Genomic DNA, 15111 nt, shown 5'->3' with positions numbered 1-15111 from the left:
TGCCATTTCTGACAGTTGCATGACCAAAACTGATATTCACTGTGATCAAGGTTCTCAGGAAAGATTTCTGTTTCCCCAAAACAGTAATATTCATACAAACAAAAACATAAATAAAACATATCAATAAATTACATTACAGATCCAGATGAATCTCTAATGAATCTATATATATACATTCGAAATAATGATATTATATCAACACTTGTACGGCTATTGTGGGCAACCTGACCTTCAGAACCAGATACTGATCTCCTAAACGCGTTCCACAACGCCATTCAATGCCATAAAAGTCAGTGAGTCTCGGGGGGGGAGGAGCCCAGAACAACTACAATACTTCGGAGCTTGCCGTGGCTCAAAGCGTGCAAATTCTAAGGAACTATGCGAAGGGTCAGTATACCAAATAGGCTCTACAGTTGCACTCACACTTTAGTGGCTGGTAACTAAGCACACAAGAAGTTAACAGAGAGGACTGACCAGGGAGACTAATAAGGATCTACATTAATTAATTAAAGATAAAGTGGAAAGGCCAATACATCCCAAAATTGCCTCGGACTAGGATCGTGTGGGGTGGAACGCTTTGCAATATCATGGAAATATCGGATTTGTAAACGCCGACAGTCTTCTACAAAAACAAGAGGGGACAAAAGTAAACGTTAGTTACACCGGTATGCTTAGTCTATTCTCTAAAGAAGATGCTGTAAAATTTTAATAAACAGTTTGAGGGGACTTTTGATGCTTCGCATCCTTACGTCTCCACATGGATCAACCTCTCTAACCCAAGCATCCTTTGGATTAGCCACAGTCTTTCTCACTCTGCACAACGGGTAAGTAGCCTATCATATCATCCGAACGAGAAGTCTCACAATGTGTAGCCAACTGTTATAAATTCGTTACTTTCTCAAATTAGTTTGTTGACAACCTTTCTTTAGACTGGTAGGACATACAGTCACTTGAACTTCCTGCGTCTATCTTGTGTGGTATCCAGGTAGGTGTCCGTTCGATGTGTCGCGGCTTGTTCGGACTAGCTGGAGTTGAGGCTGGGAGCTCGCTTTCCTCCAAATAAAACTACAAACATATCGATTTTATTATATTGGTATCATAACGTCCGGTGTGTTCTGGCCAATGCTTTGTGTTTTTAGAGATTGCAGTTGGAAAGACAACTTAATTTTTTTTTTTAATTGTCTTTAGTTTGTGAGGGCAGTTGAATGAATCGAAAGAAAACTGCTAAAGTAACGTTACACCTGGGTCGACAGACACGTTCAGGTATTTTACGCGCACCTGGCGCACCGCCATGCATTACATTCAGCCGCACGTACTGCACATCTCCAACAACGCATGGATTTAGCCTACTACAATGAATCGTCCTTGGAACATGTAAAATGATTCAGCATATGCTCACCTAAAATATTTCCTAGCGATCTCCATTGGTAATAATAGCACACACTAGTCTTACCATTTTACTTGACTCAAAATGTATTTGTGCAGGCGTTCTAATTTCAACATGTTTTGTGTGTAAATCAGTCAAGTTAGGCTACCACATAAATGAGGGCATTTATAACATCAATCTAACATGGAAGGTACCTCCATCCAACCAGAATGCAATTACTCAGCTGTGCACTGTAACTGCAGATGGAATATTGTTTGGTAATGTATAAAATACGCAGGCCTAGGTTTTAAATTAACTACATTGTAGACATATGTGTAGAAGAATATAATACATTGGGAAAAAATAGAACAGAATGGAATATTACTATGGATTCCGTTTAAGTGCACTGTCTTTGAGCTAAAGGATGACCAAGTTGAGTTGGTCATCACATTTATGCACTCACTGTGCATTGAAATCTAACTTAAAACATGAAGAACGTGGTTACAATATATGGTTATTGGGCTACAATGTATTCCTGCTCTGGTAGGATCATGTAAATTCCCATTTGGACTGTTCACCCGTGAACACTCCCACTATCTGTATTCCTGGTTAGGCAAGTCACTGAGTATTAATTAATGGAGGTGCAAATCAAGGCACATCTACAACGTTGTTTATTTGTCATATTTCAGAACAGGGGTGTTTTTTAATGCTTAAAAGATGGTACCCAGACAGTAGAGTTGATCTTTTTTTCTCCAAGAACAGGAAACAAACAAACACACACACACACAAACCTTATGAAATAGTTGCAATGGAACAGAGAGTGAGTGACCTTTCGTCTGTCTTGAGTGGGCGAATGTAATTATCATCCTTGGACTGTGGGACTGAGGACCATGGTGATGTCTCTATAGATGTATGTGGTAGTAGAGCTTTCCCTGTAGTGCAAGCACATCACTTCCAATACATTGGAATAAGGAACTGTCCTTCCATTAATTGGCCTGGGAATATTGCGCAGAGGTCCTCTTCCTGGGTTCATATTCGTGCACACAATACGGTGTGCAGAAGCTCCTAATTTGCTCTCATGGCTCTCAAGTTGAGTTGCACTCTGCCTTGCCTCCCTTAGAGTCCTTCAGCCATGAGCATAGCATCCGGTGTGCAGCAGTAACAACCTCTAGTCTAGCCTCCAATCTGCTGGCTAATCTACTTCTGTATAGAGACACTGTGGCCCTTATCTTTCAACACTATGTCTCCATAATAGAACTAAATAAGCAATTAGAGGTCATGTTGTCTTATGGTGAACATACACTGAGTATACCAAAAATTAGGAACACCTTCCTAATATTGAGTTGCGCCACATTTTGCCCTTAAAACCATCTCAATTTGTCAGGGCATGGACTCGAAAGCGTTCCACAGGGATGCTGGCCCATGTTGACTCCAACGCTTGGCACCTACTACCATACCTGTTCAAAGGCACTTAAATCTTTTGTCTTGCCCATTCACCCTCTGAATGGCACACATACGCAATCCATGTCTCAATTGTCTCAAGTCTTAAAAATCCTTCTTTATCCTGTCTCCTCCCCTTCATCTACACTGATTTTGAAGTGGATTTAACAAGTGACATCAATAAGAGATCATCGACGGACCAGGTGAAAGCTATGTCATGGAAAGAGCAGGTGTCCTTAATGCGTTGTCCACTCAGTGTGCATGTCAGTACACAAATGCCAATTCCATACACCATGCAGAAATACATAACAGCACTTATATACATATACTAACAGCACTTATCTATCCAGAGGGGCCATTTGAATCATGGTGTTGATTTGAAACTGGCAAGTTGGTGTACGTGACTTGAAAATGTCATGTTTATGTTGTATAAAGTGATTATACTGAAATCGCAGCGTTTTGTTTTGGGTTGGGTTTAAGTGTTCTAATCTTGGCTTGTGTAATGGATCTACACAGATTAAAAGGATACCAACAACTTGGCTACGTTAGGATATTTCAACGTCACGTCATTTTGGATGATGCTTCTGTAGAAAACAAGATGTGTTGTTGAGACTTTTACTGTCACTACTTTGTGTGGTGAGGAAAAATAGTCACTTGCCAAAGTTATTTATCATGAGTCATTTAAAGTTGACAAGTTTTAGAAGATCTCCCAGGTTTGGGCATGTCTGTGGTTTTGGTCATGCAGCTCAGTGCTATTATGGAAGATTCTCTTCCTTTTACCTTTAATGACTTGAGTAAAGACAACTCTTAAACAAATGATGAGCCTTCTATAATCCAATGACTGCTTCTGTCAGTGTTTGTGATATTCTCAAATGGCCTCATCCAAAGTCTAATTTAAAACAGAATAATAATACATTTCTGGTCTAACTAGGGAGTAAGGGAGGGGTATTCCTTTAGACCAGATTCTGCAGTGTTTTACATTACCGCAGAGCCAAGAATGATTCGCACATCTGCAGATATCTTTCTTGCAAAACATATTTAAAGTCACTTGGTACATCTGACTAATAATCCTTGTGAAAAACAATTGCACCAAATTAGTTAAACAGACCATTTGAAATGCATGCCTGCTAAATCGTCTTTACCAGGGGAGCTGGGTGCCCCCCTGTCGTGCTGCTATTATTAGCTTATCTCACATATGCTCGCTATCAAGGAGGAGGGGCCCACCAGCCGAGCGCAATGTGAAGATATGTGCTGCATTGTTTATTGTGGCAAGTCGTGTGCACGGTGGTGTTTAGTCGATCAGGCACCAATTATAGCTATCTCGTCGGGGGATCGTGTGTGTGTGTGTGTGTGTGTGTGTGTGTGTGTGTGTGTGTGTGTGTGTGTGTGTGTGTGTGTGTGTGTGTGTGTGTGTGTGTGTGTGTGTGTGTGTGTGTGTGTGTGTGTGTTAAGATTGGCCGCCTGAATGGAGCTGGGTTCGCAGCTGACGTGATGTCACATCATGGACGCCTGCTATCGCTCATCCGCTGTGTGTCCGTTATCAGTGCTGTGGTGGGGCATCAGTGTTTGGTTGTATAATGGATGACATTGCTGTGGAAGACCACCTGCTCTGGAAGAAATACCAACATGTGGAAGATATTGGGTATATTTCTGTGAAAGTCAAAGCCTCTGTTGATAGTGATAAAGACACATCTTGGCCATTCCATTATTAAAAACTATGTAAAATACTGAAGCCTTTCATAACCACCCATAATTATACAGTGAGTGGACAAAACAGTAGGAACACCTTCCTAATATTGAATTGCACACACTTTTGCCCTCAGAACAGCCTCAATTCATTGGGGCATGGACTCTCCAAGGGATCACAGGGATGCCGGGATGCCGGCCCATGTTGACTCCAATGCTTCCCACAGTTGTGTCATGTTGGCTGGATATCCTTTGGGAGGTGGACCATTCTTGATACACATAGGAAACTGTTGAGCGTGAAAAACCAAGCAGCGCTGCAGTTCTTGACACACTCAAACCGGTGCGCCTGGCACCTACTACCATACGCGGTTCAAAGGCACTCCACAATCCATGTCTCAATTGTCTCGAGGCTTAAAAATAATTTTTTAACCTGTCTCCTCCCCTTCATCTACACTGATTGGAGTGGATTTAACAGGTGACATCAATAAGGGATCATACCTTTCCTCTGGATTCACCTGGTCTGTCTGTCATGGGGCATGTTTTGTACACTTAGTGAATACAATAGTAGTCCTGTTAGTGTTGTTGATGGTGGTAGAAGTAACAGTAACAGTAGAAGTAGCAGTAGCGTTTGTATCCTGCATCTGCAATCTGAGGCAGAAAGGAGCAGCTATATGAGATAATGATTGACACTTTAGCATATATGTCATTCCCCTTTACGGAGGATGAGTCAACAAGGCTATATCAGCGCAATGTAACCTGCTCTGCTCAGGCAGAGGAGAAGTATTAGGAGCATCAGTCACTGCAAATCAATTTAAATGGACAAACAATGGTCTCAAACGGCAATAGCTGTATTATCTGAAAGCTATGACTTGCTAACAGGGTTGATATACTACATTGTGAACATTCCGCACCACTGTGACATTTACATTTGAGTCATTTAGCAGACACTCTTATCTACAGCGACTTACAGGAGCAATTAGGGTTACGTGCCTTGTTCAAGGACACGTCGGCAGAATTTTCACCTAGTCAGCTCAGGGATTCGAACCAGCGACCTTAAGGTTACTGGCCCAACGTCCTTAACCACTAAGGTTACCTGTCGCGGTTATGTTAATTAGAGGTCGACCGGTTATGATTTTTCAATGCCGATACCGGTACCGATTATTGGAGGACCAAAAAAGCCGATACCGATTAATCGGCTAATTTTTTTTTTTTTTTATTTGTAATAATAACAATTACAACAATACTGAATGAACACTTATTTTAACTTAATATAATACATACATACTATCAATTTAGCCTCAAATAAATAATGAAACATGTTCAATTTGGTTTAAATAATGCAAAAACAAAGTGTTGGAGAAGAAAGTAAAAGTGCAATATGTGCCAGGTAAAAAAGCTAACGTTTATGTTCCTTGCTCAGAACATGATAACATATGAAAGCTGGTGGTTCCTTTTAACATGAGTCTTCAATATTCCCAGGTAAGAAGTTTTAGGTTGTAGTTATTATAGGAATTATAGGACTATTTCTCTCTATACGATTTGTATTTCATATACCTTTGACTATTGGATGTTCTTATAGGCACTTTAGTATTGCTAGTGTAACTGTATAGCTTCTGTCCCTCTCCTCGCTCCTACCTGGGCTCGAACCAGGAACACATCGACAACAGCCACCCTCGAAGCAGCGTTAAGGGGAACAACCACTCCCAAGTCTCAGAGAGAGTGACGTTTGAAACGCTATTAGCGCGCACCTGCTAACTAGCTAGCCATTTCACTTGGGTTACACCAGCCTAATCTCGGGGGTTGATAGGCTTGAAGTCATAAACAGCGCAATGCTTGAAGAATTGCGAAGAGCTGCTGGCAAAACGCACGAATGTGCTGTTTGAATGAATGCTTACGAGCCTGCTGCTGCCTACCATCGCTCAGTCAGACTGCTCTATCAAATATCAAATCATAGACTTAATTATAACATAATAACACACAGAAATACGAGCCTTTGGTCATTAATATGGCCGAATCCTGAAACTTTCATTTCGAAAAAGAAACGTTTATTATTTAAGTGAAATACGGAACCGTTCCGTATTTTGTCTAACGGGTGGCATCCCTAAGACTAAATATTCCTGTTACATTGCACAACCCTCAATGTTATGTCATAATTATCTACAATTCTGGCAAATTAATTATGGCCTGTTAAGAATAAATGGTCTTCACACAGTTCGCAATGAGCCAGGCGAACCAAACTGCTGTATATACCCTGACTGCTTGCACGGAACGCAAGAGAAGTGACACAAATTCATGTTAGCAGGCAATATTAACTAAATATGCAGGTTTAAAAATATATACTTGTGTATTGATTTTAAAGAAAGGCATTGATGTTTATGGTTAGGTACATTGGTACAACGACAGTGCTTTTTTTGCAAATGAGCTTGTTAAATCATCACCCGTTTGTCGAAGTAGGCTGTGATTCTATGTCACAGCTGTCTTCAAAAATGGACCAAGGCGCAGCGGGAATGTGGATACTCATAGTTTTAATCAACTCAAGTAAGGCATCCACAGGAAAAAACAATAAACAAGACAGCAACAGTTTTGCAGGCTATCAAACGCAGTGCAAAAACAACTACCCACAACCCCAAAGAAAAACACATACTACTATATAGGACTCCCAATCAAAGGCAATTAAACACACCTGCCTTCAATTGGGAGTCCAATCACCCACACAACATTTAACACACACAAACCCCCTGCCACATCCTGACCAAAACTAACACAATTACGCCCTCTGCTGGTCAGGACGTGACAGTACCCCCCCTCAAGGTGCAGACCCCGGAATGCACCTAAAAGAAAAAACAAACCCCCAAACAACAAAAAATATCCCCCTAAACAATAAGGGAGGGAAGGGAGGGTGGCTGCCATCACCGACGGCACTATGCTACACCCTCCCTCCCCAACCCACCTATCCTGGAGGTGGCTCAGATGCAGGACGTGGACCTCGCGCCACCTTCGGCGTCGCTCACTTCGGTGGCGCCGATAGCTGCGCCGGGCAGACGGGCCACTCGGGCTGACCCTGGCAGACGGACCACTCTGGCTGGGCCGGAGGACAGGCGGGCCACTCGGGCTGGGCCGGAGGACAGGCGGGCCACTCGGGCTGGGCCGGAGGACAGGCGGGTCACTCGGGCTGGGCCGGAGGACAGGCGAGCCACTCGGGCTGGGCCGGAGGACAGGCGGGCCACTCGGGCTGGGCCGGAGGACAGGCGGGCCACTCGGGCTGGGCCGGAGGACAGGCGGGCCACTCGGGCTGGGCCGGAGGACAGGCGGGCCACTCGGGCTGGGCCGGAGGACAGGCGGGCCACTCGGGCTGGGCCGGAGGACAGGCGGGCCACTCGGGCTGGGCCGGAGGACAGGCGGGCCACTCTGGCAGCTCCGGGCAGTCGGGCCACTCTGGCAGCTCATGACTGGCGGGCAGCTCTGGCAGCTCATGACTGGCGGGCAGCTCTGGCGACTCATGACTGGCGGGCAGCTCTGGCGACTCATGACTGGCGGGCAGCTCTGGCGACTCATGACTGGCGGGCAGCTCTGGCGACTCATGACTGGCGGGCAGCTCTGGCGACTCTTGACTGGCGGGCAGCTCTGGTGACTCTTGACTGGCGGGCAGCTCTGGTGACTCTTGACTGGCGGCAGCTCTGGCGACTCTTGACTGGCGGGCAGCTCTGGCGACTCTTGACTGGCGAGGCTGGGCTGACACACTAGACGCCTGATGCGTGGGGCTGGTACTGGACGTGCCAGCCTGGAGACACGCACCTCAGGGCTAGTGCGGGGAGCTGACCTGGGGCTCCCTTCTCGCCCCGTCAAACAGCCCTTGTGCCCCCCCAAAATAATTCTTGGGGCTGCCTCTCGGGTTCCCTTAGCTCCCTTAACTTGTCCTCCCAGGTCCATCATACCTCCTCGTTCGTCCGCTGCTTGGTCCTTTGGTGGTGGGTAGTTCTGTCACAGCTGTCTTCAAAAATGGACCAAGGCGCAGCGGGAATGTGGATACTCATAGTTTTAATCAACTCAAGTAAGGCATCCACAGGAAAAAACAATAAACAAGACAGCAATAGTTTTGCAGGCTATCAAACGCAGTGCAAAAACAACTACCCACAACCCCAAAGAAAAACGCACACTACTATATAGGACTCCCAATCAAAGGCAATTCAACACACCTGCCTTCAATTGGGAGTCCAATCCCCCACACAACATTTAACACATACAAACCCCCTGCCATATCCTGACCAAAACTAACACAATTACGCCCTCTGCTGGTCAGGACGTGACATTCTATGAGAAATTAACAGGCACCGCATCGATTATATGCAACGCAGGACATATTAGATAAACAAGTAATATCATCAACCATGTGTAGTTAACTAGTAATTATGTTAAGATTGATAGTTTTTTATAAGATAAGTTTAATGCTAGCTAGCAACTTACCTTGGCTTCTTGCTGCCCTCGCGTAACAGGTAGTCAGTCTGCCATGCAGGCTCCTCGTGGAGCGCAATGTAAGGCAGGTGGTTAGAGCGTTGGACTAGTAACCGGAAGGTTGCAAAATCGAATCCCCGAATCCCTGAACAAGGCGGTTAACCCCAGTTCCTAGGCCATCATTGAAAATAAGAATGTGTTCTTAATCTGACTTGCCTAGTTTAAATAAAGGTGTAAAAAAAAAAAATACTAAAAAAAAAAAATCTGCAAATCGGTGGCCAAAAATACCGATTACCGATTGTTATGAAAACTTGAAATCGGCCCTAATTAATCGGCCATTCCGATTAATCGGTAGACCTCTAATGTTAATACACCATCAGTGATGCAGGATAAGGGTGCGATGGAACCATCAAGCAGGAACCCCCATTTTGGCACGAGCACTCTGCTTAACAGATTGCACTTGAGAGCAATATGAAGCACACAGAGCAAACAGTGTGAATGACCTATTTGTCTTGCGATATATGGACCAGGATCATTGTGTATATTGCAAGGGCCACAGGGGACAAGTGATACACATTTTATTTCCGAGGTTTCTCGCTCTTTTTCCTTTCATTCACAGTGCACCGTTTTCCCAGTCATTTTTTATGACCTCTTACTAGCACAGTAACTGCTTGGTGATGAGTTGGCCTTGCTTACGTGCATGAGAAGGCATTATAAGGCTTCACTGGCCTCCAATGGATCTGTGTAGTCGCTTCGCTACAAGCTTTACACATTTGATTCTGAAAATAGATGTGGGGCTGTTTTTTCCACTATCCTCACCCTGTTGTCATCCATTGTATAATACACCCAGTCACTTTTCAATAGTATATATATATTTTTTTTTTATTGTGTATAAAATCGTAGATTTTTAACTCTACCCCACCTACCCACATAAAGCATTTAGTGATGAAGCATTCAGTCTTCGATCAGTGTACTTTTTTTCTTCCACCAATGCAGTGCAGAGCTGTCATCCAACAGTGAGGCCTGTCATACCGCACAATACACCCAACCTACAGTATCAAGCTAGTTCGGTATCTAGGGAGAATCAATGATCACATTGCTGTGTGAGAGATTTCGAAGAAGAAAATTGCATGGGTGAGAAAATACATGTTTCCTCATTTGAGGGGGGAAAAAGTATTTTATTGATGCTACCTCTTCTTTAGTTAAAAACATGGATCAAATCTATTCTAGGCCATACCCAAGTGTATTATTTAAACAGATTAAGTTTTCTACATTACCTTGTATATGAGGTATTGTGGCCATGTAAACAAGATTCCAATGTTCACTAGGCCATGCATGTTTAAAGAATATGAATTCCTCACATTCCTTCCAAGATAACTGTATGCTCCCTTCATGCATTTGCTTCATCAATAAAGGCAATTGTATTTTATTGCATTCAATGCATAATTAATTTTGAAGTTCATTGTGTATTCAGTTTCAAGTTAATTTCTATACTGTGAGAATTGCATTGACCTTATAATCCAGGATTAAAAGTGTATGCACAGTTCAGAAAGAATGGGCGAATGTATTTTCTATAATTGGAGACCATGCTTTATTGTCTGTCTGAAGGGACTGATAATCTAATCAAAGTAGTTAAGATACTTATAGAAAAAATATATAAACAAATACTTGTGATTATTGATTTAACCTATGATTTTATGTTGTTTTCCAAGTCCATTACATTTTGGTAACATCTCTTTCTCCCTCCCTCCCTCCCTCCCTCCCTCCCTCCCTCCCTCCCTCCCTCCCTCCCTCCCTCCCTCCCTCCCTCCCTCCCTCCCTCCCTCCCTCTTTCTGTGTTGCAGATACAACGGACAGAAAATGCTACCCTGCATCGTTTTCCTTTGCTCATTTTTCACTGCTGCTTGTTTTCAAGACATCCAGCCCTCGAAGGCATTTCTGAGTGAATCCTGTGACTCATTGTGTACTTGTGAAGAAAAAGATGGCATCCTGTATCTTAACTGTGAGGAGAGAAATATCAGCAAGATCTCCCAAATCAAAGTGCCATCAGCTCTACCTTTCCACCTCAATCTGTACAAAAATGACTTGGTGGAGTTGCGGGCAGAAGACTTGGAAGATTTAAAGAATGCCATTTCACTTCATCTCGGGGCTAATAGCATACAAGAGCTTGAACCTGGCGTCTTTAGTGCACTGGGCTCCTTGAAGAAGCTCCACATCAACAGTAATTTCCTGGTCATGTTGAAGGAAGACACTTTTCACGGCTTGGTAAATTTGGAGTTTCTCCAGGCGGACACAAACTTCATCCGTGTGGTCGAGCCGGGGGCATTCAGCAAACTCATCCGCCTCAAAGTTCTGATCCTCAATGACAACGCCATCGAGTTTCTTCCCAGCAATATTTTCCGGTTTGTTCCGCTCACCCACTTGGACCTGCGGGGGAACCAGTTACAGACCCTGCCTTATGTTGGCTTCCTGGAGCACATTGGGCGGATCATGGAGCTTCTTCTGGAGGACAACGACTGGATGTGCGATTGTGAGATCCTTCACCTGAAGATCTGGATGGAGAACATGCGGGCCCAGTCGGTCATTGGGGAGGTGGTCTGCAGCAGCCCCCACCACCTCAGGGGCACCATCCTGGCCAAAATCAAACGGGATGTTCTCTGCCCTTCTCACGCCGATATCAACTTAGAGGAGCCTTCCAAGTCACTGGACATGGTGGTCACTCCGTCTTCCAATGTGGCAGAAATTCCGAAGTTGGAGGACGCCAAGGACGATGCAAAGATTCCGACACCTGCTTATGTTCCAGGGAGTCCTTGTGTGGAGCACTGTTCATGTCACAATCACCCTGTGGCTGGGTTTTTAATGCATTGTCAGGACAGAGGGATTCAACGGATTTCAGATATTGGAATACTTGAGCAAAGCCCCACCAAGCTGGTGCTCACAGGAAATATGATTCAGAGACTGTTGAAATATGACTTTGTCACATATGATGGTTTGGAGTTATTGAATTTAGCCAACAATCGAATCGATTACATTGACAATGAAACTTTTCTCAGCTTAAGCAATTTGAAAAAACTTTATCTCAACGGCAACAGAATTGAAACCCTTTCCGCAACCATGTTCATTGGACTCCACAACCTTGAATACCTATATTTGGAATATAACATTATCAAAGAAATTGTTCCAGGAGCTTTTAATCCTTTGCCAAATCTCAAACTCTTGTCTTTGAATAACAATCTGCTGACTAGTCTCCCATTGCAGATATTTCGCAATGTGCCCCTCACCAAACTGAACCTGAGAAAAAATCTGCTCATGCACCTGCCTGTTAGCAACGTGCTGGACCAGCTTGACTCTTTAGAGCAGATTTATTTAGAGGACAACCCCTGGGACTGCAGCTGTGACTTAGTCAGTCTCAAACAGTGGGTTGAGAAGCTGAGGAAGGACACAGTCGTAGGTTCCATTTTGTGTCACACACCGAGAAAAGTGGCGAAGGCTGAGCTGAGAGCCCTCAGAAACGAGTTGCTATGCCCCGGCCTAGTGACCTACTCCTTGCCCACGGACGAGGACGAGAGCGTGACAACCACAGTGGCGACTGACGGCGCTAGGAGTGGTTTCTTCAGCTCCATCACAGACTCAGTTCCACTCTCCGTTCTGATCCTTAGCTTGCTCGTCATCTTCCTCATGGTCATCTTCTGTTCGGCGGGGATCGTGGTTTTCCTCGTGCACAGACGGCGAAGGAGGGTGAAGAAGAAACAGGCGGAGGAGCAGCCGCGGGAGAGCAGCAGCCCCATCCACCTGCAATACAGCATGTACGGCCAGAAAACCACCCACCACACACTGGCGCAGAGGACCGGAAGCACCGTGTACGACGAGCGCTCACACAGCCCCATTGTCCAGATCTGCCGCAACCCCACCTACTGCACTCAGCATAAAGAATATGAGACCGACCTCAATGAACTGGACGAACCAAAGCACATCTGTCGTAGCATCATGGAGACAGAGAATACTTCCCCTCTCACAGGCTCTAATTTGAAGTTCAGAGCTGTGACGTCAGACTGCCCAACTGAGTTCGTAACACTCGGAGATGCGAGCTCCCTCTATAAAAACATACTAGAAAGGGAGAGGGTTAGGGAGCTGCAGCAGCTTGGAATTACTGAATACCTCAGGAAAAACATGTCCCAGCTGCAACCAACGGTAGAGATGCAGGTCCCAGGATCAGGACACCACGAGGAACTGAAATTAATGGAGACTATTATGTTGTCGAGACCGCGGAAGGTCATGGTGGAACAAACGAAAAATGAGTACTTTGAACTCAAAGCTAACCTACACACCGAGCCAGATTATTTGGAGGTTCTGGAGCATCAAACTGCATTTAACTGATATAAAAATACAATTAATTGTTTTATATTCAACTCGAGAAGTGCCTTGTCCAAAACTGCCATCTTATATTTTCACAGTCTATGACCTACTTATCCCACAGCGGTCTTGGACACACAAGTCATTTGTAGCACAGAATGTACTGTATAATTATCTATTTCTTTGTTATTTTGTTTTCCTATAGACAGACCGCACTTGAAGTTGCTGATATAACAGATATCTTGCCCAAATGTAATTATCAGGATGGCAAATAGGTACTGCAGGGGTACGTTTTTGTTACCAGTTCAGCTTAGATCTTTGGCAGGCCTCAATGTTTCCCATCAACTGTCAGGCTGTTTCAATCATATGCCATAATCAGCATGCTCAAAGTGCCGTAGATTTAACAAAATGCCAACATGTATTCTGGGTCGCAATGATGGAGTGCACATTAGTCCTGTCATTCATTAGATTTAGCCCTGGCATTATTTCAATACCACATTTTGTATTCCAACCAGTGGGAACGTGTTTAAACAAATCCATTTTCCCAAAACATAGCACTTAAAAGTCCCAGTACATATATAAATCATATCTTGTATCTGTAAATAAAAAATGCATTGCACTAATCAAATGCCATTTAAAAGATGGTGCATGACAATCAACTTACTGTTCAACAACAGCTTCTGTTTATTGTTCCTTTCCTGCTTCTGAAGGGGACAGAACTACTGATGTGTATAAGAACCTTTTGTTTGAGTGTAATTTTTACAAATCAAAACCGACCAGTTTCTCTCAGCATGATAAATGTTCAGGATATATGCGTTCACTTTATTATTCTGATTTAGTAAGCAACCCTGTTCAGCTCTGAAAATGTTTTATGTAAACTTTATTTTTTACCAATGTAGATGAAATTATTTATTCTGTAAATGTTGTATATATGTCACACATTATGTTATTTTGTGCCTTCAGTGTTGTGCAGGTGAAAATGTATTAAATGTAAATAAAGAATTGCAATACTGCAAACTTTGAACAATCAAGATTCAATACAATAGATAAGCTCTTCAGTCCTCTAAACAGATTGCGTGCAGGTATATTCGAGAGCCTGTTGCAAAAAACGACTTTCTGTCATTATCAGATGAGCATAAAAGTGACCAAACATCTAATATTATAGCACATTACGTGCTCAAGAGGGGTGTGGGTGAAATCATGATGCTGTTCTGCACAGAGGGCACTTAAGATAGTAATGCCATTACATTGTTATTCACACTCTTATGCATGTCCTCAATGCTGCTGCATGTCCTGTATTCCTCCCATGGACATACAGTACAGCATTATATACCATCTGTGTGCTTGTTTGAATAAATCAATCTCATAGGTAGGTTCATCCTGGTCATTTCACACTAAGTAGAATTTCAAATGAATTGCTATATATATCCACAGACGCACACACCGAAAATCTCTTTTGTGTCAAATCCGTGCTCAAGCCTGGCTTCCCTAGTCACTCCCTCATTGCCAAATATGATATGTCAAGTCTTTCCAGTTCTCTGCCATGCAAACACAAGATTTCCCCCTTGCATTATTGGACCCCCTTCTGAGATTGCTTATCCACGGTGCTTAATTACTGCACAACAGTGGGGTATAGCAAATTCCCTCTGCACTTCTCCACACGACTTCCATTTCCATCCTAGCTGGTGATTTAGTAGGCTGTTCCGGTGCTTCCATTATACATCATAATTGATAGAGCTAAAACTGCTCACACGGCCCCCCTCGGTGAACTGGGGTTGGAATACGGAAAGAGCGGTAAGGATTGGGATTTTCTC

At 43.8% G+C, this 15111-nt stretch overlaps 1 protein-coding gene across 1 annotated transcript; it reads left to right on the top strand.

Annotated features, from left to right (window-relative positions):
* The first annotated feature begins 348 nt into the window (after positions 1–348).
* Positions 349–14669, top strand: LOC106574417 (SLIT and NTRK-like protein 6). The gene is made up of 2 exons (XM_014150292.2): positions 349–824; positions 10789–14669. Exons 1-2 carry the CDS (start codon positions 733–735, stop codon positions 13319–13321), a joined length of 2625 nt encoding a protein of 874 aa, XP_014005767.1. The 5' UTR covers positions 349–732; the 3' UTR covers positions 13322–14669.
* Positions 14670–15111: the final 442 nt, after the last annotated feature.

The sequence above is a fragment of the Salmo salar genome, chromosome ssa16 (genome assembly GCF_905237065.1).
Source record: "Salmo salar chromosome ssa16, Ssal_v3.1, whole genome shotgun sequence".
NCBI classification, from domain to species: domain Eukaryota; kingdom Metazoa; phylum Chordata; class Actinopteri; order Salmoniformes; family Salmonidae; genus Salmo; species Salmo salar.
Note: the sequence above shows the minus strand (reverse complement) of the source record. Positions and strands in the feature narration are given on the sequence as shown.